Source organism: Panthera onca, chromosome B3, assembly GCF_046562875.1.
Source record: "Panthera onca isolate mPanOnc1 chromosome B3, mPanOnc1 haplotype 2, whole genome shotgun sequence".
Classification (NCBI taxonomy): domain Eukaryota; kingdom Metazoa; phylum Chordata; class Mammalia; order Carnivora; family Felidae; genus Panthera; species Panthera onca.
This window is the reverse complement of record NC_138344.1, coordinates 6,097,555-6,123,893: the sequence shown is the minus strand read 5'-3', so window position 1 is coordinate 6,123,893 and position 26,339 is coordinate 6,097,555. Positions and strand designations below refer to the sequence as shown.

Below are 26,339 nucleotides of genomic sequence, written 5' to 3'. Positions count from 1 at the left end.
CTTCTTGGTCTTAGGACCAAGATCGGATTTGGTGCTTAGTGCTAGGAAAAGAAAAGTGTGCATCATGTTTTGGAAGTTGAAACGTGTCACTGTCAGAAATCCAGGTTAAGGATTTCCCATGTGCCTTTCTGATCGTCTTAGAGGTGACTCAGATGCTCTGTAGAGCATATGGGTGATGACATTCAGGCACTGAAATGAGCATTTCTTTACAGACTCCCAAGAAGAGTAACCGGAAATCTCCAAGCTCTTCTAAAGCGACGCTGAGACGGTTCCCTCGTATGCCACGAACTCCACTGCGCACCCCTGAAAGGTGGCAGAAACCCCCTACCGAAGTGACCCCTGCGAAAAAGGCCATTTTTGAGGAGTCCTTAAAAGACTCCTCACAGGACTGGGGCTCACCATCTCAACCAAAAGTCACTCCTCAGAAAGGCTGCTCCCTGGCGAAAGGAGGAACCTCTCCTCTTGAAAAGAAGATCCCAAGAACCCCCAGAAGGCCAGGTGGTCAGCCAGCTGGATTTCTGCGGAATTCTACTTGGCCACTCTCGGTGACCTCCAGTCCAGAAAGCACCCCCTGCCCCGCAGCCCCCAACGGGACCGCAGGTCTGAGTCCTGCCGGGTCCTCTCCGCGAGCGGCAGCCTCGGGGGTGCGGGGAGAGACGCCTCCGGACCAAGAGCACCACCGTCCCTGTGTCCCCGGGGCCTCCCAGGCAGGGGAGCTAGCAGAAAAAGGAGAGGAGAAAGCCGCCTCCACCCCCGGGAGCCCGGGGATGACAAGTCTGGTGCCTCCCCCATCTCCTCCTCCAGAGAAGCCTTTCACCTTTCCCTCAGGCAAGGCTTCCAAGAAGAGTCCATTTCAGAAATTTTCGACAAACTCTCCTTCCCCCGGAGAAATGGACTGGAGAGAGCCCTGGAAAGCCCCCAATGTAGCCTCACCTCTCTCCTGTCCTGCTCCCTCAACTCCTCCCAGAATCCTGCAGAATGCCCAGTCTGACCCCGCACCTGCTCTGCCCCCTTCTAAAACTGGAAAAAGGTGCAGAGAGCCCTCGGATCTTGCGAGCAGCTTCCTGGAACACCAGCCTAGTGCCTCTGCTGCTCCTAGAGAGGCCCCAGCTGACAACCCAGCTGCCAGCACAGATGCCAGAAAGGACCAGAAGGAAGCGAGTCTCTCTCTTCGGTCTTCCCCTGAAAGACACAGCTACCCCGGGCTTGGCTTCAGGAGGGACTGGCGTCTGTCCTCTCCGCTGCTGATGGCGAGTGACACAGAGTATCTCACTCTCTTGGACAAAGCACAGCTTGACGGCAGTGATGGCTTGAAAAGTGATGTGGCACCAATGGGAGAGGAGAGGCAGTCAAGGACGATGGTTGCCAAGAAGTCTTCTCCGTCGAGCCCTGGGGTTCTTCCATCCCCTCGTTCCTGTGGGCCTGGCTCTCCCCCGACACCTTCCTATGACCTGCGCTGCACTGCAGACAGAAGGCAGCGCCAGGCCGCCGCGCAGCTGGAGGATCTGCAGGCGTCAGCTCAGCTTCCAGAAGCCCCCGCCAGCCCGCAGACCTACGAGGTAGAGCTGGAGATGCGAGCTTCTGGCCTGCCCAAGCTTCGCATCAGAAAGATCGACCCCGGCTGTGTGTGCGAAGCTGAGTCCCTACGAAGGGCGGGGAGCTCCCGGGGTGACGAGAGCTCCCTCCCTGGTGTTGGCCTGCCCCGGGCTGGCAGGTCCTCAGGGAGACCCGAAGCCACCTACGTGTCTCCCCCCTGCCTCCGCCCCTCACACAGCACCCCTGGCAAGAGCGGGGGACAGATGTACATCTGCCAGTCCTGTACCCCCACCCGCGGCCCCTCTAGCACCCCCTCTCCGTTTCAGACAGACGGCAGTGTTCCTTGGACCCCGTCTCCCAAGCACAGCGGGAAGACCACTCCAGACACCATCAGAGACTGGCCCCGCAGGAAGCGGGCAGTGGGCAGCAGCTCTGCTGCGAGGAGCGAGGTCAGCGCTGACCTCCCTGCAGGGGTGTCCCTACTCGAGCCGGAGAGGAGGGAGCGAGGCCCCGAGCTCAGCATCAGCAGAACTCCCCTCTTGGGGGATTTTGAGCTCGAGGGGGTGTGCCAGCTGCCCGACCATTCGCCTCCCGGGGACAGTGTGCCGAAGGCCGAGGAAGCCTGCTCCTGGGGACAGTTTGGGCTGGGTTCCAGGAAGAGGCTCCTTCCTGCGGAGGAGGAAATGGAGTGTCAAGCAAAAAGAGCGTGTGATGGGCAGAGAGGAGACCCAGAACTCAGCAAGAGCGAGGAGCGGTCTCCGGGCACGAGCGTGCTGTACCTGCCCTCGACGGGGGACGACGAGGTGTTCTTTTCAGGTGAGGCTGCCACCGTGGGTTTTGGGGGTTGGGGGGAGCGCCTCAGAGCTGCTCCTTGAAGAGGCCCGGGCCCCGTGGCTTGGGGTGCCACGGAGCCGTGCTCACCCTGCGTCTCTGTAGGTTCCACGCCTTCTCCCGGCTGTGCCGTGCGGAGCGGCGTCTCTGCAAGCGGGCTGCAGGCCCTGACCCAGTCTCCACTGCTGTTCCAGGGGAGAACGCCTTCCTCTCGGTGGAACGATGCCAGAGGTAATTGTTCACGGAAGGTCCTGAGGAGTGACTGCTGGGTGCCTCCCCGGGGTCAGCTCGGGGCTGCCAGGCCGTCTGGGGGAGGAGTTCTAGGGAAGGCCGGGTCTGGGACAGAGGACCGTCCCTGCAGGGTCCCGTGCTCTTCCCAAAGAATCTCCGCATTAGAACCCCATGGTGTAGTTACGTGCAGTCCTCAGATCCTGATGTGTTTTCTTTAGCTTCTTGAAACTGTGACAGATGTGGACATCCCACATCCCGTGTGGCGGGAGTGTGTGGAGGAGAGGGGTGGGTGGCACGCTGGCAGCTTTCCCACAGCGGGTTCCACGCTTCTGTACTGTGGTAGATGGAGGACTGGCTGTCGTGATCAGACTCGAGGCTTCCCTTTCCTCGACCCCGTGGCTTGCGTCTGCTGAGTGCATGGGTTAGAAAGGTCTCCTGGAACTGAAGGGGGGGGAATGCAGGAGTGGGGGGCCTTTGGTGGTTCCTCTCCCTTGACACTCAGACATAAATCACGTGAAACAGCATAAACCCCACAATCTGAGCCAAAAAGAATGTACAAACCCAGCTGAGGGAGTTCAAACTGCAGTACTTAGCTTTTTCCATTATTTACTGCCGTCCAGTCAGTGCTGATGGGTGGGGGGCGCTCACACAGCCCGAGAACCTGCAGGCAGTGCTGGTGTCAGTCCGTCTTCGGGTGTGGCCTCTCCAGTTCAAGCCCGTTTTCTTTTGTTCTGTCCTCAGTGACTTCCTGCCCACTAAGTCTTTCTGCCTTTCTCTAGATGAGGATATGGATGTTTTCCCGGCCACGGCAGAAGACTCTCCTTTCAGCCGAGCCTTGTCCAGGAGACGCCCCATCGGCAGAACTTACACACGGAAGAAGCTGATTAGCTAGTGAGGCTGGAACCGGTTGGGGGACTTACATCCTCAAACACTACGGAGCGTGGCCGGAGCCCCCGTGTCCCCAGCACAGAAGACGTGTTCTGAGTGGTCTTCTCCGGGTTGGAAGTTCCAGGCTGCTCTCTGTCCCACGTAACCCTGGGCTTGCTGCACAAAAACAGGAATCGCCAGGGCTCAGTGGAGCCAAGGGAGTTCAAAAGAGGAAGCTGCAGTCAGCCCGGTCCCCATGCCTCTTTGTGGTCAGCTGTCAAATTCTTTACTCCCTCTCCGGGAATCCAGCCCTACCCCTCCTTGGGGAGGTGGTGTCGCTGGGGCTGGGAGTCAGGCAGCAGGCAGGAACTGTAAGACCAGGCGCTCATTCCAGCCCTGCCCTCCGAGAGACCAAGGCAAGTCAGTCAACTGCCCCCACCCCCAGCCCCTTCGTGGGTTCTTTATGAAGCTGCTGTTAGGCTGGGACCCGGAGACCCCGGCAGGGCTCACGAACTAAAGCACCACACACAAAAACGAAGGCGGTGGCAGACAGAAGAAATTTCTTGCCTTCCCCGTATAATAATAAAGTCCTCTCTTGCTACTCAGTGCATTTCTGCTTACTCACCAGGGCCGAGCTCTGGTGGTTCCTGGAACAGCCACATCCCCAGGTCTGCTCTGAAACCAGCCAGTGCCCAACGGTCCTCACCGTGAGTGGGGAGACGCACCGGAGTCGCACAGAGGCCCGGCGTGTCCCAAGGAGCAGCTTCTGGGGACTCCTGGTGGGGGTCCCGGTCCACAGTTCTGAATTGGGCCTCAGGGGCTCTAAAAAGCCTTCACACCTGTCATGTTCTCAAATCTGACTCGTGTCTTGTAAATCAAACCAAGTAAAAACTCCCATTCTTCCCTTCAGAGTCTCATTTATTATAAAATGGTTTTACAAAAGTCTAAAACTATGCCAAGCTTCCCACTTCCCACCATATACATAAGACCATTTAAAACACAACCCGGTTGCCACTCACTGTTGTGTGTCCAGCACCGGCTGAACCCCAGCACTGTGGGCACCCGCACGCAGGTCTGGGACCAGAATTGCCTTTTGGGAACTCTCAAGCCAAAAGATGGCAATCCGGTACCGGAGCTCAAAGAAATGAGGGGCAGGAATTTACAGATGAAAAAAAAGGAGTCTGATCCACTGGGGCCGGTGGCCCAGGTTCGCTGATCCCCACTGTGTCAAGATCAGGACCCGGATTTGGAGGGAGAGCTAAAGGCCGTCTTTCACGAAGCGAAGGGGGTTGACCGTGCCCGGGAGCGGGCTCAGCCTCCCTGCGAGGCGGGCTCTGCGCACAGCCTACAGCGGGTTTCTCCGGACGTCGATCATGCCCGAGCTGGCCCGGCGCGGGTCCCGCCGGGGCTTGGGCAGGGGCCCGGTGTTCCAGGGCAGGCCCGCCTCACCCACGGGGGGCGCCCGCCCCCCTAGGGGCTCCTCGGCGCCGCCCTGCTCCTCACCGCACAGGCTGGAGCGCTTCCACGTCAGCGGCAGCGGGGCCCGGACCAAGTCCCGCACCTCGTCCCGGGCGCGGGGGCCCCCCTCAGGGAGGGACTGCTGCCAGAGAAGCTCGGGCACGGGGCGCAGCTCCTCTTCGTTTCCGGGAGCCGGTCTGCTCTCCAGGCACAGGGCCCTCTTCTCCCCACCTGTCACCGAGACCAACGACGCTCGTCAGAAACGGAGGCCTCAGCTCCCCTGTGGGAGATGCCCACGGAAGAGCGGAGGTTAGAGGGGTTCCCAAGCCTTCCCGGAGGCCGGCCCAAACCGGGTCAGGTGAGCCTCACCCCTGCTCTGGCCCGCCGCACTCAGGCTACTGAGCTTCTGTTTCAGTTCCTGGTTCATCCACAGGTGGCGGCCCAGCTCCTTCTCCAGCGCTTGGATCCTGGTCTCATACTGCCTCCTGCTGTCCGCTAGCCCCTCGCCGAGGTGATCTAGACGGGAGGGGACACGGAGGAAGGCCGGGAGGGGCGGAGGAGGAAGACGGGGAGGGGCCGAGGAGGAAGGCGGGGAGGGGCCGCGGGCGGGGGGAGGGGCCACGGGCGGGGGCGCCTCACCTCGGCTCTGCTGGAGGAGAAGCTGCATGTTCTGCTCGTGCTCCTTCTGCTGCAGGGTCAGCTGGCGGTCCATCTCCAGGCGCTGGCGCTCCAGGGCCACCTCCAGCCAGTAGACCAGCCTCTGCTGCTCCTCCAGCTGCATCTCCAGCTCGGAGAAGGCGATCTGCTGCTGGTGCTGCTCCTCTCGGAGCGTCACGACCTGTCCCAAGACCCAGCCGGGCTCAGCCCCCAGCGCGGATCATTCCCGACCGGAGCGGCAGCTATTCAGGTACTCGGCAAACTTGTAGCTACCGCCCCCCACGGGCGGACGTCGCTAAGGAATCACCAGGGTGTCCCGCTGAGACAAGACCTGGCCTCCCACACCTTCTCAACAGTGTTCTAGGCAGGGATTTCCAAATGACAAGAGTCAGCTGTCAAGAGGAAGCTTACTTCCTACCCCTGCCTCAAGCTCCTTCCGAGTCCCAGACTCCTAAGCCAGCGGGCGGAGCCTTGCTGAGGCCCAGCTTCTCAAGCTCCGCCCTACTGACATTTCAGGCAGGGAGTCTGTGGTTGTGGGGACCTGTCCTGCCTGCTGTAGGGTTAGCAGCATCCCTGGTCTCTACCCTCATGGCTGTGAGGACCGGAAGCATCTCCAGACTCAGCTAGATGTCCCCTGGGGGAAAACCATCCCTGCTGAGAACCACCGATCTGGGTGCACTGAAGGGGCCAGGAGGCCGGAAAGGGGGAAGAGAGGAGACCGGGTCTTCGTTTCACTAAGAAAGTTAGGGTTTAAGGAGGAGAGTCTGAGGCAGCCCTGGAGACTGGAGCAGGCCCTGATTCTGTCCCCGCATCTGGGAGGAAACAGACCCCCGTCGGGAGCTGCCAGCAGACCCCTCCCCCACACAAGTACCAGACGGAGGTGGCGGAGGGCCCGGGAGCCGGTGACCCACCTTGTCAAAATACTTGCAGAGCAGGGCTCTGGTCTCCGAGGACGAGAGGTAGCTGAGCTTGGCCATGAGGTTCATCTCACACTGGGACAGCAAGGAGGCCGACGCCCGCAGCACCCGCTGGCGGCACGTGATGGCCTCATTCTTGTATTCGATGGCAGCATCCAGGGCCTCGATGGCCTCGTCCAGCTGGAACAGCGTCCGCTCCTCCTGCGGGACACGGGCGGGCGTGGAAGGGGAGGCCCGGGTGCCCACACCACGCACACCCACTCCCCGGATGACGGCCCTGGGCAGACGGCACCAGCACCCAGCCACGGGGGAGACGCTCTGTCGCCTCATCCTGAGCTCACAGCACATCCAAAGTGTCCCTGACTGGTATGGCAGGGACAGGAAGCTTCCGTCACAGCCCCGACCCCGGGGGAGGCCAGGCTCTGCTGACGGGCTGCTCTCTGGTGTATCGCCTGTCGCGTGATCTACAGAAGCACAGAGCGCTCTACGCCAAACAGAAGATACGGCGGGTCTGCTACGGGCACCAGAGGGGCCACCGGGGTGAGTTTATTACAAGAAGGCTCTCTCTGCTGCTCAGGGACTGGCCACGAGGCGCAGGGACGTGCTGCCACCGCTCATTCCCACACGGGGAGCCGAGGCGCGGACGCGCGGGCTGACACGGCTCAGGACACAGAGCGCCCCCAGGGTCCAGCCGGGCAGGAACCGCGAGGGCCAAGTCCGTGCGTCCCTGCTGCGGGGGCCGCAGCGGGAGGAAGGGCCAGGCCAGCACGCCCGCTGCGGCCACCCCACGCCCTGGGTCTCACTGGCAGGGAAAGCGTGTCGGGAAGCAGCAGGGCCCGGCCCTGGGCCGGGCCGAGGCCGGGCAGGCTGCGAAGGTCCGGGCCGCGGGGCTCACCTCGGGCGACAGCAGGCTGCCCCTCCTCAGCTTGCCGTCGATGTCCAGGCGCTGCTTCAGCAGCGAGTCCTTCTCCTGGCGCAGGGCGTCGATCTCCCCGCGGAGCCGCTGCTGGCTCTGGGCGCTGCCCTGCCGCAGCTGCCCGCTCTTCTCCGACAGCTCCTTCTCCAGGTGCTCCAGCCGGCTGGACACTCGCACGATGTCCTCGCTGAGGGCCTGGGGGCGGCGCCACTGGGGGTCAGGGAGGGGGCGGCCCCACCCTCGCAGAGGTCACAGAAGCGGCCCAGCCACGGGATGCTACGGAGGCTGCGGGCCTTTCCCTCAAGAGCCCTACAATCCGGGAGTACCGCCCGGCGGGAGGGCCCGGCTCTCGACTCTGCGGCGGCTCGGCCAGTGGGGCCGGTGGGACCAGAGCCTCGGAGGAGGGACCCCCAGAGACGGCCCCGAAGGATCCCAGCAAGCGTAGGAAAAGGCACTCCTGGCAGAAAGGGGGCAGCACCGGACAATCCAGCAGCGCCCTGAACCCTGCTGGACTTCAGAGCACTCTGGACCCCCGTGGGCACTGAGTCTGAGCACCTGCTCTGGGTCTGACATCCCCCCCTTTTCCACCGTCCTGGCACCACTGTGATTCCACCGGCCGAAGAGGGCACTGGCTCAGAAGCTCCTTACTCAAGAGGAAGCAGTGGCGCAGGGGGGACAGAGTACTGCTCAGCGGGGAGGCCGCCGTCTGCCCAGGTCTGTCGGCCTCCAGCGCCTGTGAGGCCTGCGTCTCCTTGGTCATCCCCCTTTCCACACCTGCTGTTCCTTGTTTCCTGCACGGCCCCCAGCAAGTGCAGAGGGCGAAACGAAGGGGACGGAGCCTCACGTGGCTGGAACTTGCCCGGCAGGGACATCACCCGGAAGAGCCTCCCCTGGCAGGGTTGTCACCGGGAGGGACCTCCACGGGAGGGGGCCACCCGATGGCCTCTCACCCGGCAGGACCTCACCCGGCACAAACCCCGCTGGCGGGGCCTCACCTGACTGGACCGCAGGCGCTTGCTCTCCAGCCCCGTCTTCTCCTGCATCAGGGCCTCCTTCTTGGCCAGGATGGCCTCCCGCTTGTGGAGCTCCTCCCCCAGCTCCTCCAGTGCCCGCCGCTGCTGCAGGACCTTTTCCATCTCCTGGTCCAGCCACTTCTTCTGCTCCTCGATCTTCTGACGGGGGTGGGGGAGGGAACTCAGCTCTCACCCCTGGCCCCACGGGCCCCCCGCCCGGGGTCAGTGGGGGAGAAGGGTGCGCCCCCCCCCCCCATCCCCCACCTCCGCTGCGCCCCAGGGGGACCGAGGCAGCCGACGGGGGCTCCGGGGACGCCGGCCTGGCCCGGCCCACCTGCTGCTGCTCCAGGCTGACCACAGAGCCGTTGCTGCCGCTGCGCCGCTTCCTCTGGAACGCCGCGATCTCTTCCGTCTTGATCTTCAGGATCTTTTGCTGCTGCTCGTGCCGCCGCTCCAGCTCCTGGGGATGCGCCCGGCGAGCAGCTCAGGGGCAGGGTCCCAGGGGGGCGGGGGGGCCGCGTCTCCCCAGAGCCCCTCCGGAGATGGCCTCGCCACCCACGTCTCCCTGGGCCTGGGCTCCTGCGGGCCGCCGGCCGCGGGCACGGCTCACCTCCTGAGTCCCGCCCGCCTCGCGTGCCCTCCGGCTCTCCTCATTGTCAGGGGCGAGGACGAACTCAGGGAGGCCGAGCCGCCAGCTCGGGAGGTCCCGCGGCCGCGAGTCCCGGCGACCCCGGGCGCCCCCGACCCGACCCGACCTTGACACGGTGCTGCCGCTTGTTCATCTCGGTCTCCAGGCGCCGCTTCTGCTCCGTCTCCTCGCGAAGCCGCCTCTGCAGCTGCCCCTGCTGCTGCCGCATGAGCTGCACGTGCCTCTCGAGCTCCTGCAGCCGCTTCTCGCTCTGGGCCGACAGCGACGCCAGCCGCTCGGTCGCCTGCTTCTTTTCCTTCAGCACCTGGACCGACACAGCCTCGGCTGGGCCACCACGAGATGGCACCACCCCCGACACTCAACCAGGGGGGGCAGGACCGCAGGACGATGGACGGAGAGAGGGACGGACGGAAGGGCAAACAGGCCAGTGGGTAATGGACTAATGACGGCGAAAGATGGTGGCTACCAGGACATTTTCTCTGTACGAGGCACACATCACGTGCTCTGTGGGTATCAAATGATCCTAACAATCCTATGGAAAAAATAGGATTATCATTATCCCTACTTTGCAGACGAGGAAACTGAGGCACAGAGAGCGCAGGAAACTTGACCGAGGGCACAAGGCTACTAAATGGCAGGGCTGGGATTCAAACCCAAGCAGTCAGGCTCCAGAGCCCGTGCCCTTGACCATTCTACTGAACTGTCTCTTAGACAGCTGAGCTGAGGAAGGGAGGCGGGAAGGGAGGGGGGGAAGACGGATGGACAGACAGCTATAAAGTTTGGTGGATGGAAGGGTGGGTGGACAGATGGATGGGATCATACAAGGGTGAAAAACAGGGTGGGGGCGCCCGGGTGGCTCAGTCAGTTAAGCGTCCGACTTCAGTTCAGGTCGTGATCTCAACAGTTCGTGAGATGGAACCCTGGCGCTGGGCTCTGCGCTGACAGCCCGGAGCCTGCTTGGGATTCTCTCTCCCTCTCTCTCTGACCCTGCCCCACTCACACTTTCTCTAATAAAGAAATCGATCTTAACGACAAAACAGATGATACATGGATCAATAAAAGGCCATAGAAAGACGAACGGATAGATGGATAAACGGACAGTTAGTCACATCAACTGATAAAACGTGTTGGGGAAGGTCAGCAAAAGGATGTGATCTCCCATTGACCCATGAGCTGGACCCGGGCGATCAGAGGCTCCTCACCCCCCCTTCCCTGTCCTTGGAATGTGGGCCACACTTGGCTTTCCTGCTCCCAGAGGCAGCTCCAAGGACACGGCCTCGAGAGGGTGACGAGGCGCTGAGAATGCTGCGTGTACACGACTGAACCCGCGTAGACCTTTTCATGAACTTCTAAGATACAGCAGGTGGGCCCGGGGATCCACTCATCCTGCTGCCACCCAAGACGAGCCTTGTAAATAAGTTCCCTTTGCTGATTAAACCTGCGACTTCCCCACGGGGAGTGGCTGCCTCTTTCATAGCTTCCCCCGCCCTCTGCATGCGGGGACCGGTTTAAAGTGACATCCGGGAAGCTCGCGAGCAGATTGCCACGGAAAATGGCAGCAGGCGAAACCCGGAGTCGGCCAGAGACCTGGGTGGGGAGAGGTGGCCCCTATGCCAGACGCTCACGGATGGCCGCATGAGCATGGGGGCATCCTTAAAACGCTGATTTAGGGGCTGGCTTGGGAAGCTGCACGGCACGCCGGGGCAAAGAAGGAAGAGGTAAGGCTATTCTGCTGCCCACTGGGCTGGAGTGCGGGGTAAGGGGTGTGGGGTAAAGACCTTATAAAGCTACGAGGGCACAAGATGCCTCTGATTGACATCCGGGTGCTTGTGACAAAGCCTGATTCAGATGCTAAGAGCTGGAGTCTCTGAGAAGGTGAGGAGGATGAGGAGGTAACTGAGGAGGAAACAGACAAGATGCCCCATGTCTTCTGACCCTGACACAAAGGAAAAATTTCCTTTACTTTTTATTTTTTTTAAGTTTATTTATTTTGAGAGAGCATGAGCGTGTGAGCTGGGGAGGGGCGGAAAGAGAGGAAGAGAGAGAATCCCAGGCAGGCTCCACGCTGTCAGCGCAGAGCCCGACGCAGGGCGCAATCCATGAACCGGGAGATCATGACCTGAATCGAGATCAAGAGTCAGACACTCAACCAACTGAGCCACCCAGCGCCCCACAAAGGACAAATTTAAATAGCAATTACCCCAAACTCCTTGAAGAAAACTTGCATGCTTTGTCCCTTGAATTTGTAAGTCTTAGCAATTCTTAGTAAATCTTAGTCTTTGAAATATAAACACCCCAGGACATGACCAAAGCATTGCCCACAGAGACTGAAAAAGGCAAAGTGGGGCGGGGAGGGGGGGGGGTGGGGACCTTTTAAAATACAGACTGCTGGGGCACCTGGGTGGCTCAGTCGGTTGAGCATCGGACTTCAACTCAGGTGATGATCTCACGGTTCGGGAGTTTGAGCCCTGTGTCAGGCTTTGCACTGACTGCACGCAGCCTGCTTTAGTTTCTCTGCCTCCCTCTCTGCCCCTCCCTGCTTGCGCACGCTCTCTCAAAAATAAACATTTAAAAAATTAAAATAAAACACGATAAAATGCAGACTGCTGGAGGAGTTCCCTTGTCCAAAATCCAGTCCACAGCCTCTGAAAGATCACGAATATCAATAAAAGCTCCAGCCATGTGAGCGGGCTGGTTCATGGCTGGAGCACTGAAATGAAAGCTGAGAGAGTTGTAGGAGGCCGCTAAGCTCACCTCATCTCATGGATGCAACTGGAAAACACATGGGAGCAAACAACCCAGAAAACAACCAGAAGACAGGCAGAACAAACCAAACTAAATGAAGAGAAGACACCCGTGGAAGAGGGTGGGAAGGGCGGAGACACGGTGGGAGCTAGATGGACGACAGGACCGTCCATGGGAAAGGGGGACACCAAGGAAGCGGAGAAGGGACAAAAACAGACCCTCACACCAGGGAGCCTGCCCGGGGAAGATCAATCACCCTAACATTTGGCTTTGAAAACCAGAGGGGCCAAATTTTGAGAGTTCTTAAAAGTAGTGGGACTTAAAGCATGGAACTTTAGGAGTGCCGGGGTGGCTCAGTCAGTTAAGCATCCAACTCCTGATTTCGGCTCAGGTCGTGATCTCAGTCATGAGACCGAGTCCTATGTAAGGCTCTGTACTAAGTATGGAGCCTGCTTAAGATTCCCTCTCTCTCCCCTCTGCCCCTCCCTGCTTCACGCACACTCTCTCTCTCAAAATAAATAAATAAATAAAAATTAGAATTTTAAAACTCAGCGGGCTCAGGTCTGGGAGAACCCAAGGGCCACAGGAAGTGGAGTCCCACCCTTAAAGAGACAGCACAACACACAGGCATGGAGATACAGACAGAAGCAGGAGTTTGAAAAATGCCCAGGGCGTATGGAGGGACAGTCATTTACTAATCTGGAGGGACAGACATCACTGAGGGACTCCTCCAGGAACAGAGGACCTGGCAGGTGCCATTTCCAGGCTCTGCCCGCCCCCCCCCCCCCAGCATCAACACACAGCCCCTCGTGGGGGCCAGCGCGACACCAACACTCACTGCCTAACTTACACTGAGCCTCATCCCACGGCGCTCCAGCAGATCTGCCCCTGCAGCCAGACCTGCCTCAGTCCCAGCAAGACAGGACTCCTCCCCCAGAAGGCGGGCACAAACCTTGCAGACACCACGCACCCCGCACTTTACAGATCCACCTCCTCCGCCCCCGTGGCGGGTCCTGGACATAGTAGCAGGAGGTCCCCTCTCACAAGAGGACAGCTCACAAACCTCGCTAAAACTGGACGCCCTGCCCCTGTGCACGTCGCAGACCCGTCCGCTCTAATATGCTCTGGGCCAGAGCCCATCCAACCCAGGCCACAGCCTGGCAGTGTGGAAGCAGCCCCCACAGAGGCCGGCACTACTCCAAAGTGACTCCTGCCCCAGAGAGATGGGAAGACAACCACACTAGTCTGACTGCGGCGCCAGCAGTGGGCTGGGGGCAGACAGAGGGTCTTGCTGGAGGCCGTGCGCATCCACAAAAGCTTCTCGGGAAAACACAGGGAAAGGGCCCTGCAGTTCGGTGCTTCCACGGCTCTGGCAAATCCCTGATCTGACTCAAGCCCGGCGTGGCCCCAGACTGGCCCACTAACGGCACAGGGACCAAACTCTGCCCACAGCAGACAAAGAGAGCCCCTGCAGACCACTGGACGGATGGCAAAAGCGGCCACAACAGTCAGGTGCACACGATGCACATGTGAGATATTTGTGAAGCACCAGGTTCTGGTGAACGGGGGACACTGCACTACAGGACCTCTTCCTCATGAGGCCACATTTTCAAGAGCAGAGGATGTAGCTGGCTTTCCTAACACACAAAACCCGACCCAGAGTTAGACAAAATGAGGAGACAGAGGGATGTGTCCCAGATGGAAGGACAGGACAAAATCACAGCAAGAGGCCGAAACAAAACAGAAATAAGTAATATGCCTGATAGAGGATTTAAAGTAACAGTCATAAAGATACTCACTGGACTTGAGAAAAGAGTGGAGGACATCAGTGAGACCCTGAACAAGGAGACAGAAAACATAAAAAGAGAACCAACCAGAAATGAAGAACACAATAAATGAAACTAAAAAGACACTAGGGGGAATAAATAGCAGACTAGAAGAAGCAGAAGAATGGATGAGGACAGAGTAATGGAAAGTAATCAAGCTGAGCAGGTGAGAGAAAAAAATTATGCAAAATGAAAACAGATTTAGGGAACTCGGTGACTCCATCAAGTGTGGCAACATTGGCATTATAAGGATCCCAGAAAGAAAAGAGAGAAAAGGGCAGAAAATTTATTTCAAGACCTGATACCTGAAAACTTCCTGAAGCTGGGGAAGGAAACAGATATCCAGATCTAGAGGTACAGAAATCGCCCCATAAAATCAACTCAAGGAGGCCCACACCAAGACACTGAGTAATTAAAATGGCAAAAAGTAGTGATGGAGGATTTTAAAAGCATCAAGAGAAAACAGTTACATACAAGAGAAACCCCATGAGACCATCAGCTGATTTTTCAGCAAAAACTTTGCAGGCCAGAAGGGAATGGCATTCACAGCACTGAAAGGAAAAGTCTGCAGCCGAGAATAATCTACCCCGTAACACCACCATTCAGAATAGGAGGAGAGAGAAAGAATTTCCCAAACAAAAGCTAAAGGAGTTCACAACCACTAAACCAGCTCTGCAAGAAATGTTAAATGGGACTCTTTCAGTGGAAAGAAAAGATCATAAGTAAGAGTAAGAAAAGTAGGAAGCATGAAAGAAGTAAAAATAAGTATATCTGTAAAAATTAGTCAGGGGACTCACAAAGTAAAAGGTTGTAAAGTATGACATCATAAATCCTAAAATGTGGTGGGGAGAAGAGTAAAGAATGGGTTCAAACTTAACCGACCGTCAACTTAATATAGACTGCCATTTGTAGAAGAGGTTAGATATAAACCTAACGGTAACCACAAATCAAATACCAGGAATAGATATGCAAAAAATAAAGAGGAACGAATTCAAGTATATCATTAAAGAAAGCCAACAAACTGGGAAGAAAAGAGCAAAAGAATAAAGAAACTGAGAGGAACTATAAAAAACAACAATAAAATGGCAATACATACATACCTATCAAAAATTACTTTGAATGTAAATGGACTAAATGCTCCAATCAAAAGACACAGTATTGGGGCACCTGGATGGTTCAGTTGGTTAAGTACTCGACTTCAGCTGAGGTCATAATCTCATGGTTCATGAGTTCAAGCCCCGCATCAGGCTCTCTGCTGTCAGTGCAGAGCCTGCTTCGGATCCTTTGTTCCCCTCTCTCTCTCTCTCTCTGCCGCTCTCCCTTCCTCTCTCTCAAAAATAAGAAAACATTAAAAAAAAAAAAAAAAGACACAGTGTGACATGGATTAAAGAAACAAGACCCACTATTTTCTGCCTAAAAGAGACTTATTTCAGACCTAAAGACACCTGCATATTGAAAGTGAGGGGATGGTGGGATGCCTGGGTGGCTCAGTCACTTGAGTGTCCAACCCTTAGTTTCGGTTCAGGTCATGGTCTCATGGTTCATGGGTTTGAGCCTCACATTGGGATCCACTCTGTCATCGCAAAGCCTGCTTGGGATTCTCTCTCTCTCCCTCTCTGCCCCTCCCCTGATCATGCTCGCTCTCGCTCTCTCTCTCAAAATAAATAAACTTAAAAAAAAAAAGTGAGGGGATGGATGTGATAAGAAATCTGGGGTAGTAATGTATTCTATCAGACAATATAGACTTTAAAACAAAGATTGTAACAAGAACAAGGAAGGACATTACGTAGTCATTAAGGGAACAATCCAACAAGATAGAACAATCATAAATATTTATGCACCCAACATGGAAGCACCCAACACATAAAGCAGTTGATAACAAAAAGTAATTAATTAATAGTAATACAATAATAATAGGGGACTTTAACACCCCACTTACATTCATGGACAGATCATCCGAACAGAAGATCAACAAGGAAACAGTGGCTTTGAATGACACACTGGACCAGATGGACTTAACAGATATATTCAAAACATTTCATCCTAAAACAGCAGAATACACATTCTTTTCAAGTGCACATGGAACATTCTCCAGAACAGATCACACATTAGGCCACAGAACCAGTCTCAACAAATTCCAAAAGATCAAAGTCCCACCATGCATCTTTTCTGACCATAACTAAAAATCAACCACAAGAAAAAATCTGGAAAGAACACAAATACATGGAGGTTAAATATGCTACTAAACAATGAGTGAGCCAACCAAGAAATCAACAACCTATATGGAGACAAATGAAAACGAAAACACAATGGTCCAAAACCTTTGGGATGCCACAAAAACTGTTCTAAGAGGGAAGTTTATGGCAACACAAGCCTACCTCAAAAAGAAAAAAATCTCACATCAACAATCTAACCTTATACCTAAAGGAGCAAGAAAGAGAACAGACAAAATCCAAAACCAGCAGAAGGAAGGAAATAATAAAGATTAGAGCAGAAATAAAATAGAGACTAAAAAAAATAGAACAGATCAATGAAACCAGGAGCTGGTTCCTCGAAAAAAATCGACAAAATTGATAAACCTTTAGCCAAACCTATCAAAAAGAAAGCAGGGGAGGGACTCAAAATCAGAAATGAAAGAAGAAAAATAATAAGTGACACCACAGAAATTATACAAAGGATGGTAAAGAGAATATTAAGAAACATGATACACCAGCAAATTGAACAACCCAGAAGAAACGGATAAATTTCTAGACACATAACCTACCAAAACTAATCACCAAGAAATAAAATTTGAACAGACTGATTACCAGCAATGGAATTGAATTGGTAATTAAAAAAAAAAAACAAAAAAAAAAAAAAAACAAAAAAAACTCCCAGCAAACAAAAGTCCGGGATCAGATGGCTTCACAGGAGAATTCTACCAAACATTTAAAGACGAGTGATACCTATTGTTCTCAAACTATTCCAAAAAATAGAGGAAGGAAAGCCTCCAAATCCGTTCTGAGGCCAGCATTACCCTGATACCAAAACGAGTCAAAGACATGACCAAAAAAAGAGAACTACATGCCAATATCTCTGATGAACATAGACAAAAAAATCCTCAACAAAGTACTAGCAAACCAAACCCAACAATGTATGTAAAAAATTATTCACCGTGATGAGGTAGGATTTACTCCTGAGGTGCAAGGGGTGGTTCAACAGTCACAAATCAATGTGACACATTACATCAATAAGAGAAAACAACCATATGATCGTTTCAATAGATGCAGAAAAAGCATTGGACAAAGTACAACATCTATTCATGATAAAAATCCTCTACAAAGTAGGTGTAGAGAGAACATACCTCATCATAATAAAGGCCATATATGAAAAACCCACAGCTAACATCATGCTTAATGATGAAAAACTGAGAGCTTTTCCCCTGTGGTCAGTAATAAGGAAAGTATGTCCACTCTCATCACTTTTATTCCACATAGTACTAGAAGTCCTAGCCACTGCGAGCAGACCAGAAATAAAAGGCACCCAAGTTGGTAAGGAGAAAGTAAAACTCCTATATGCAGATGACATGATACTATATATAGAAAACCCTAAAAATTCCACCAAAACACTACTAGAACTGATAAATTAATTCAGTAAGATCACAGGATACAAAATTATACAAAAATCTGTTGCATTTCTATACACTAATGATGAAGCAGCAGAAAGAGAAATTAAGAAAACCCTTTCATTTACAACTGCACCAAATAATAATAAAACATGTAGGAATAAACTTATTCAAAGAGGAGAAAGACCTATACTCTGAAAACTATAAATCACTGACGAAAGAAACTGAAGATAACACAAACCAATGCAAAGACATTCCACGCTCATTGATTGGAAGAACAAATATTATTAAAATGTCTATACTACCTAAAGCAACCTACAGATTTAATATAATCCCTACCAAAATGCCAACTGAATTTTTCACAGAGCTAGAACAAACAATCCTAAAATTTGTATGGAACCATGAAAGACCCCAAATAGCCAAAGCAATCTTGAAAATGAAAAACAAAGCTGTGGGTATCACAACTCCAGATTTCATGTTACATTACAAAGCTGTAGTGATCAAAACAGTATGGTACTGGCACAAAAATAGACACATAGATCAATAAAACAGAATAGAGAGCTCAGAAATAAATCCACACTTATGTGGTCAATGTTTAACAAAGGAGGCAAGAATATACAATGGGGAAAATAGTTTCTTCTGCAAATGGTGCTGGGAAAACTGGACCGTCACATGCAAAAGAATGAACCTGGACCACTTTCTTACACCATCCACAAAAATAAACTCAAAATGGATTAAGGACCTAAATGTGAGACCTGAAACCATAAAAGTCCTAGAAGAGCACACAGGCAGTAACATCTCTGACATCAACTTCTTTCTAGATAGATCCCCTGAGGCAAGGAAAACAAGCAAAAATAAACTATTGGGATTTCATAAAAATAAAAAGCTTGTGCAAAACAAACAGTAAACAAAACTAAAAGGCAACCTATGGAATGGGAGGAGATATTTGCAAATGACATTGACAATCAAGAGTTAGCATCCAAAATATATGAAGAACTTACCCAACTCAACACAAAAAAATACTCCCATCAAAAATGGGCAGAAGACATGAACAAACATTTCTCCAAAGAAAACAGGCAGACGGTCAACAGACACACGAAAAGACGCTCAACATGACTGATCATCAGGTAAATACAAATCAAAACCACAATGAGGTATCACCTCACACCTGTCAGAATGGCTTGATGTAAAAAGACAAGAAATAAGTGTTGGTGAGGATGGGGCGGGGGGAGGAACCCTCATGCACTGATGGTGGGAATGCTAATTGGTGCAGCCACTGTGGAAAACAGTATGGAGGTTCCTCAAAAAATTAAAAATAGAATTACCATATGATCCAGTAATCACACTACTAGGCATTTACCCAAAGAAAATGAAAACACTAGTTTGAAAGGATATAAGCACCTTATGTTTACTACAGCGTAATTTACAATAGCCAAGATATGGAAGCAACCCAAGTGTCCATCGATAGATGAAGGGATAAAGATGTGGCGTATATGTACAATGGAATATTACTCAGCCATAAAAAAGGGATGAGATCTCGCCATCTGCAACAACATGGATGGACCTGGAGGGTTTCATGCTAAGTGAAATATGAGAAACGCAAATACTGTATGATTTTGCTTATATGTGGAATCCAGAGAACAAGTAGCACAAACAGACCCATAAATACAGAGGACAAACTCACGGTGGCCAGAGGGGAGGGGGAGGCGGCCCGGGTGAAGGCGAGTGGGAGGTACAGGCTTCCAGTTATGGAATGAATAACTCATGGGACAAGACACAGCATAGGGGATAAAGTCAATGGGATTGTAACAACGTTGTGTGGTGACCGATGGTAGCTACACTTGCCGTGAGCACAGCATAGGTACACACTTGGTGCATCACTGTGTTGTGCACCTGAAACTAATGTAACACGTCAACTATACTTCAAAAAAAAAACAAAACAAAACAACCCAGCAGACTACAGTAGTAACAGATAAAACCACTCTGGCTGGGTGGACTAAAGTACTCCCCCAGGCTTTCATACATGTGAGTGATCAACCAGTAGGGCCCGTGCCCCATATGCCAGACTGGGGCCTCTTGCCAAGGCACCCAATCCCGTCGAGGTATGGAAGTCATGGGAAACAGCCACTGTCTCAACTCTCACCATGGAGCCATGTGCTGTGCTGCTGAGAACACCAAGCCCCACCACGCCTGGGAAAGGGATGGTCTACCAGAACTTGCCTAGGGTGTCCCATCTGGATGGGTGAGTTACTTCGAGGGGACTCCTCGGTCTCCACTGGGATCCTGTTGTCCTGCTACAAGCCCGACCTGGTGAAACGCACTAGACGCGGAATGGTAAATGTGCCACTGGGAGAGGGAAGAAGGTGGGAGTCCTGGTTGGGCACATCCCCCAGTCCATCTCTTCACGCCTGGCAGAGCTGCCTCCCCCAGCCAACAGGTACGGTACGCACGACCAGGTCAATATCCTAAAGCTTCGAACTTCCCTCTCCTCAAGGCCAGGCGGACGCTGTTTTCCAACAGTACGATCGTTTGGCCGCCATCTTGGTTCCCTCCACTGGGCTGGAGGACAGTATAGCACACAGAGAAGCCCTTACTAAATTCATCTAGCAAGCTTAAATGACAGCCAAAGAAGCCTGTCCTCAACACTGAAAGGTCTCTGATGAGAACAGCTATCCTCCAAAATAGAATGGCCTTGGACATTACTGTCCTACGAGGAGGCCCCTGTGCCATTATCCAATCACAACGTTGTGTGTTCGGCTAACGTGTGATCCTTGTTGAATCTAGTTGACCCATGAGCTGGGTGGACCCAGGTGATCAGAGGCTCCTCACTCCCTCCCCTGTCCTTGGAACGTGGGCTCTGCTCGCCTTTCCCACTCCCCGAGGCGGCTCTAAGGACACGACCTTGAGAGAGTGATGTGGCGCTGAGAACGCTGCGTGTACACACGACTGAACGCAGTTCAGGGAGCCTCACAAACTTTTAAGATGTGGTGCGCGGGTGCGGGGATCCACTCACCTTGCTGCCGCCAAGACAAGACTGGTATGCAAGCTCCCTTGCTTAGGAAACCTTTCTACCTGGGGTGGCTGCCTCTTTCTTTGGTCTCTCCCTGCCCTCTGCTCGCAGGGACCCATTTCAGGTTACACCCAGGAAGCTCCGGAGGGGGCGGGGGTTACCAACCAACAGCGTGATAGACAGATGTTCGAGTCAGACAGACTGACGGCCCGAGGGGTAGACAGAGAAGACGGGACGGAGAGAGAAGTGGCCGGGGAGCTGGGGGGGAGGGGAGGGGGGCTGCATGAGGAAGGGGTAGCTTGCTTTCGATGCCCACCCTTCCCCCCTCACTGGGCTGCAGGCAGCACTGGCCTCCCTGCCTCTGCTGTGTTTACAGCTGAGACACCCCGCTCAGCGCTGCTGACTTCTGTGTAACACCGGCCTCACCCTGGGAGTCGGAGGTCGTTCCCCAAGCCAGCCAGGGGCTGGGCCACGAGGGCCTGAGCGCCCACGGGTGCCGGTGAACCTGGCCTCGGGGCCCACCTGGCTTGATCCCAGGCCCCCAGCCACTGCCCCGGGATCCCCGTACTGACCTGCACCTGGCTCTGGGCGACAGCGACCCTCTTGCGGAACTCCTGGAGCCGGGACCGCTCGCCGGCGTCCTGGGGCTCCCTGCCCTCCAGCTCCCGCAGCTGCCTCTGGCTTTCGCTCAGCTCCGCCCGCACCTGCTCCGCCTCCTGCTCCAGCTCCCGGATGTGCCGGCTGTGCTGCCGGTTCAGGGCCTGGGCCGCCTTGCCTGGAAGAAAGAGCGGGGGCCTCATCAGCACAGGCAGCGCCTCTCCCCCAAGGGGACCATCGCTCGGCTCCCCTGGGAGGGGTTCCAGACCTCTGTCAGCCATGGTCACCTGTGGGGGTTTTGCCAAGCCTCTGTACCACTGGTACCGTGAGTTATTTACTGTATTTTCCTTTAAGCCGCTTACTTTTTCAATTAAAATTAGCCTCATCCATAGCAATGACCCATAGAAATTAGGGGTTAAACTGGCTTTATTTTTTTAAATGTTTGTTTTTGTGAGAGAGAGAGAGAGAAAGAGAGAATGCACGTGCATGTACGCAGGGGAGGGGCAGAGAGAGGGGGAGACAGAGAATCCCAAGCCGGCTCCGCGCTGCCAGCACAGAGCCTGACTCGGGACTCAAACTCACGAGACGTGAGATCGCGATCTGAGCCGAAGTCAAGAGTCGGAAGCTTCATCGACTGAGCCTCCCAGGCCACCCCTAAATTGGCTTTATTTTCACCTGCCACCTACTAACAAATACACAGGTTGGGCCTGCATGTAATTAAGCCTCCAGAACTGACTTCCATTGGCGGGAAATCTGGCGAGCGGAGGGATGAGTTAAATACCACCACAAGGAAGCCAATGGGCAAGTCCTGAACACGAGGGGTTTGGGACAGTCTCCAGGACTGTGAGGAGACAGGAGAAGGGACGCTTTAGAGACCTCACGAGCACGGTGTGGGACATGTGTGGAGCCGGGTGCCAGCAAATCAGCTGTCCACGGACTCTGCCAAAGACCTGAGGGAACAGGCTTGTGCTCTGGGCGTGGGGGGGACGTGGAGCTTCGTTAGACGTGCTCGTGGCACGTCGGTTAACGTGTCCAAAAAGAGGCAAACTGAACGGTGTGGGGGTGAGATGACAAGATGCCTGGGATTGCTTCAAAACACCTCAGCGAAGACAAAAGAGACAAAGGAAAGGGATGTATGGGAGAACCTCGTGACGCTAAATCTGGGTGACGGGCGCACGGGGCCCTGCTGTGCCAGCCTTCCTCCTCTTGTGTTTGAAATTCTTCATGATGCATTTTGTAAACATTTATTTATTTTTGAGAGACAGACAGACAGACAGACGCAGAATCCGAAGCAGGCTCCAGGCTCCGAGCTGTCCGCACAGAGCCTGACAGGGGGCTCGAACCCACGAACCGTGAGATCGTGACCTGAGCCGAAGTCGGACGCTCAACCGACTGAGCCACCCAGGCGTCCCTTCATAATGCATCTTGTAATAAATACACGACCCTTCAAATAAAAAGGCTCAGCTGCTTCTTTACATGTGTCACCAGTGGCGGACGTAGCATGATTTGGGGCCATTGTTTGCACCCTAAGAGTAGGGGATCCTGTGCCCAGCAAGGTGCCTAACGCGGCAGGCAACTGACAAATACAACTACCGCTACCACGAATAGGTATTGCTTTCTGAGAACCGGTCTTAGCGCTTCAGCTGAATGAAGTCCCTTCAACGGCCCAAAAAGCAGGTACAATTACTAGCCCCACTTTAGAGAGAAGGAAACAGAGCCACAGAGGGGCTATTCTACTTGCTCAAGGTCACACAGGCCCAAGAGGCTGAGTCGGCTACCACACTAAGCCACCTGGTCCCCGCTCCTAACCACCCTCGGGCGGGAGGCCCGCCCGAAGGCCCACTGCCTCACCTGTGCGGACCAGCTCGCCAATGAGCTCCTCCTTCATGCGGATGTTGATGGCCAGCTCCCGGATCTTCTGTTGGGCTTGGGCCAGCCGCCGCTCAGAGGCCGTGGCAGCTGGGGTCCGGCGGGGCCGCGCCAGGGCCTTGCTCCCACCGGCTACTGTAACAAGCCCGCCGTCAAGGCCACCACCCCAACGATCAGTGGGGCAGGCGGGGGAGGGGAGAGGCACGCCCCGGGCAGGGGCGGCGAGGCATGGCGTGTGGACCGTCTGGGACAGCCAGTCCAGGATCACGGAGGGGAGGGTCAGAGCCCTCTCTGCACCAGGCCCAGCTCACCTCTGGGCCCCGGGATGGCTGCACCCAGTTCTTCGGGGGGAAGCTCTGGGCCCTTCCCGGCACATGGACTTCCTGGGCGGGCCCCCACCCTCTGGCTCCACTTGTTGATCCCGTTCCTGGAAGACAGAAGCAGGACTCAGAGGAAGGAAGAGAGGCCACTGTGGTCTTCTGTCCTCTCAGGGTCAATGGGGCCTCGGGGCATCGGCCTGGCAGAACCGAGGCCAGGGGGCTGGGCTGTTGGGGGCACCGAAGGCCGCCGTGAAGGCCGAGAACCAGGAGGCCCGGGGCCCACCCTGTGGCGTACTCACCCCACCGGTTCCAAGCCCACAGTCCCCATCTGCTCTCCCCACCGGACGGGGCAACATAGGTGAGGGCTCCCTGAGACCACAGTGGGGTCCTCCTCCAGCCCAGCCTGGGTCCTGAGGTGCTTTGGGTCAGGTGGGCAGCTGGTCCCACTCACCTGCGCAGGTGCGGGGGCCGCAGGGGCGGCTGCCCCTCCTCCTGCCCCTCCTCCTGCTCCTCCTCCTCCGAGGCAGCTGAAGAGCCGCTCCCCTGGCTGTCTGCCTCTGCCAGCAGCTGGGCGCCAGCCTCTCTGCCATTTGTCACCTGCTAGGGGAGTGCCAGGGTTTCAGGACAGAAAGCACCCAGGGCACCGTCCATCAGCCATTTTCCATCATCAATCTTTGCTCGTGCCTATGTCCGGCCCTGCCCGCCCTCCTCACAGCCCTGCCAATCCCAAGCGAGAGTAGGAGCTTCCTCCCAACCTGCCAGCGCCTCCTCCCCTGTGGCGCCCATAGCACCTGGGACTCCACGGGTGACAGTTTGCCCTATCTTTGTATACAGCTCACCAGCAGTGCCCTGCCAGAGTGGTGGATGTATAACAGACTCCGGTCAAACTCACACCCTCCCTCCCCGCAATGCCTTGGGCTTTTACAGCTGAGATGACCCAGAACTTTCAGGAAGACGCAGGACAGCCTTTGTCCAGAAGGTCCCAAGTGACTAGAAGGCCGGGCTCAGGGAGATTAGGGCTCATGGAAAAGTATACTTGCAAAGACAGAAGGGGTGGCCTCAGAGGTGATAAGCCCCCCATCTCTGGAGGTGTGCAAGCTTTCCATCCAGCGCCTGAAGCCCAACTCCCTCTGTAACTTCCTCACTTCAAAAATCTCCAGCCAGCCCAGGGATGCCCAGTGGTACCAGACCCTTCTGAGCGGCCCTACAGAGTCCCCCAAATTTTGGCCCTTTCTCTAGGAGCACTGGAAAGGGGTATCTCACAGCTGGTCCCGGGAAAGGCTGGATACATTCGGCAGCACCGCCCTTCCCCTGCCCGAGCCTGTCCAATGCGAGACACCCGGCCTCGCCACCTCCTCACCTCTCCCCAGTTCTCAGGGCCAACTTCATCTCCAGGAAGGCAGACGGGGGGCACCATGCCCAGCATGTGGTTGTGGGCACCGCCGAGGGGGGCTGTGTGAGGCCGGGGCGCAAAGGAGCCGGCAGACAGGCCCTGTAGGAGCCCTGGGGCCCCCCAGCCAGGCCGCACCAGCTCTAGCCGCAGCCGAAGCTCCGCCATTTCCTGCTGCTGCTCCCGAAGCCGGTCGCTCTGGAAGACATGTTCCGGGTGCTGATGGGGGGTGCGGACGGGGAGGGTGCCGGGATGCTGGCAGGCAGAAGTGCGGGAAACTGAAGAAAGGGGCCACCCCACCCTCTCTCGGCTAAAACTGAGGAGGGCCAGATACCTCTGACCACTTGTTGCCCAAACACACACACGCACACCAGTTGTTCAGGGTCAAGCTCTCACCCCACCCAGCTAGCTCCAGGTCAGTCCTCCACGTTCATGCCAGTCACTGCCGCCAGAGGGCGCCGGGAGCAATGCTGACCCAGTTGCCTTGGGACGACGGGGACCCGTCCGACTGCCCCTCCAGTCCCACCTCTCATCCAGGGTCATGGCCGTCAGGCACAACCACCCGCACCATTCTCTTCCTCACCTCCACGCTGTCGCTCAGTTGTGCCCCCTCCATCTCTTCCCACCCTGCCAGAAGCCCGCCCTGGCTAACTCCCCCTTCTCCCGGAAGCTCAGCTCGATTTCACCTTGAGGAAGCCTGCCCCCACCTGCAGTTTGTACTGCTCCATGGCGTCCTCCAGGGCCGCCAGAAAGTCTCGGTTCTCCTCCTCCAGCCGGGCCACCTGGCTCTGCAGGGCGAGCAACTGCAGTGCCCCATCTTCCTATGATAGGGGCAAGGAGAGAGGCTTCAGGGGCGGGAGCCGGCGGACAAGCCTGCCTGTCTCTGGGACACCCCGGCCCTCTCTCTGCCCTGCCAGGGGTTCCCCTAGTCCAGCTTGCTACTCTGCTGCAAGCCCTGCCTGCAGTGGGGCTCCAGAGCCCACCCAGCCTGTGGTCCCCTCTGCAAGCTATTTGGGCCATCTCTTGGATTATGAATCATACTTTTATTAACAATAACAACGGCATCACTATTATTGGGAACCCACTGAGGCTCCACTAGCGTGCTGCGCTGGGCACTTGGTGCACCTTCGGCCCTTACAACAAGCCTAGGAGGTAGGTACCCACGTTATCCCTGTTTCACAGACAGAGACCCTGAGACTCGGGAGGGTAAAGGACGTGGTCAAAGTCATCAGAATCGCCTCTGAATCAGGAATGCGCTGCGCTGATGGACAAGGGGCAGGGGCGCCGCTGGCCGTATGAAGACGGCTCCCTTCCCCGCTCCCTCCCTCCCCGGGGCCACACCTGGCCCTTGGCCACCTTCGGCCCCCCGCCGGGCCCCTGCGTGGCCTGCTCCTCGGCGGAGGCGCTCTCGATGCCGCTGTCGGGCCCGGAGGCGGAGCTCAGGGCGCTGCGCTCCCCCTCGACGGCGCACAGCCAGTCGCGCACCTTGCGGGCGGCGGCGCCGGGCAGCCCCGGCTCCGCCTGCAGCTCGCGCAGGAGGCTGTAGGCGGCGTCGGTGCGGGCCCGGTAGCGCGCGCACTCGGCGCCCAGGCGGGCGGCGGCCGCGGCGGCGGCGGCGGGGGCGGCGGGGGCGGCGGCGGGGCCGGGGGCGCGCCGTCCGCGGTGGATGATGCGCGTCTCCGAGCGGTGGCGCGGGGGGCCGCGCGCGCCGGCCGCCGCCTCCTCGGGCGCGCGCTCGGCCTCGGGCCGCCAGTTGACCGTGGCGCGGTTGCGGATGTTCTGGGCGCGGCTGGCGTAGTTGAGGGTGTTGAGGGTCTCGTCGAAGTCGGAGGAGGAGGGGCTGACGCAGGCGATCATCACCGTCTTGGCGTTCCCGCCTAGCGAGTCTTTGAGGATCCTGAGG

At 55.8% G+C, this 26,339-nt stretch overlaps 2 protein-coding genes across 6 annotated transcripts in view; one reads left to right on the top strand and one right to left on the bottom strand.

Annotated features, from left to right (window-relative positions):
* TICRR (TOPBP1 interacting checkpoint and replication regulator) overlaps positions 1 to 3,490 on the top strand; it is a 47,513-nt gene extending 44,023 nt beyond the window's left edge. The window contains exons 20-22 of the mRNA XM_078449011.2: positions 213 to 2,352; positions 2,473 to 2,598; positions 3,378 to 3,490. Of these exons, the coding sequence (XP_078305137.2) occupies positions 213 to 2,352; positions 2,473 to 2,598; positions 3,378 to 3,490 (2,379 nt within the window). The remainder of the gene's footprint in view (positions 1 to 212; positions 2,353 to 2,472; positions 2,599 to 3,377) is intronic.
* Positions 2,471 to 26,339, bottom strand: part of KIF7 (kinesin family member 7) — a 29,738-nt gene continuing 5,869 nt past the window's right edge. Inside the window, exons 5-21 of one of the 5 annotated variants that reach the window (XR_013556441.2) lie at positions 25,778 to 26,333; positions 25,144 to 25,257; positions 24,407 to 24,634; positions 23,498 to 23,646; positions 23,038 to 23,153; positions 22,709 to 22,861; positions 20,833 to 21,035; positions 9,182 to 9,379; positions 8,761 to 8,886; positions 8,409 to 8,585; positions 7,393 to 7,608; positions 6,492 to 6,698; positions 5,563 to 5,761; positions 5,293 to 5,439; positions 4,485 to 5,154; positions 4,091 to 4,241; positions 2,471 to 3,642 (exon numbers count right to left, since the gene is read on the bottom strand). Coding sequence is in view for 4 of the 5 variants with exons in the window: in XM_060617665.3 (XP_060473648.3) it covers positions 4,811 to 5,154; positions 5,293 to 5,439; positions 5,563 to 5,761; positions 6,492 to 6,698; positions 7,393 to 7,608; positions 8,409 to 8,585; positions 8,761 to 8,886; positions 9,182 to 9,379; positions 20,833 to 21,035; positions 22,709 to 22,861; positions 23,038 to 23,153; positions 23,498 to 23,646; positions 24,407 to 24,634; positions 25,144 to 25,257; positions 25,778 to 26,333 (3,133 nt within the window). In the remaining variant the exon portion in view is untranslated. Of the gene's footprint in view, positions 3,643 to 4,090; positions 4,242 to 4,316; positions 5,155 to 5,292; positions 5,440 to 5,562; positions 5,762 to 6,491; positions 6,699 to 7,392; positions 7,609 to 8,408; positions 8,586 to 8,760; positions 8,887 to 9,181; positions 9,380 to 20,832; positions 21,036 to 22,708; positions 22,862 to 23,037; positions 23,154 to 23,497; positions 23,647 to 24,406; positions 24,635 to 25,143; positions 25,258 to 25,777; positions 26,334 to 26,339 lie in introns of those variants that run through there. The other 4 variants (XM_060617668.3, XM_060617670.3, XM_060617665.3 and 1 more) reach the window with 4 other exon arrangements.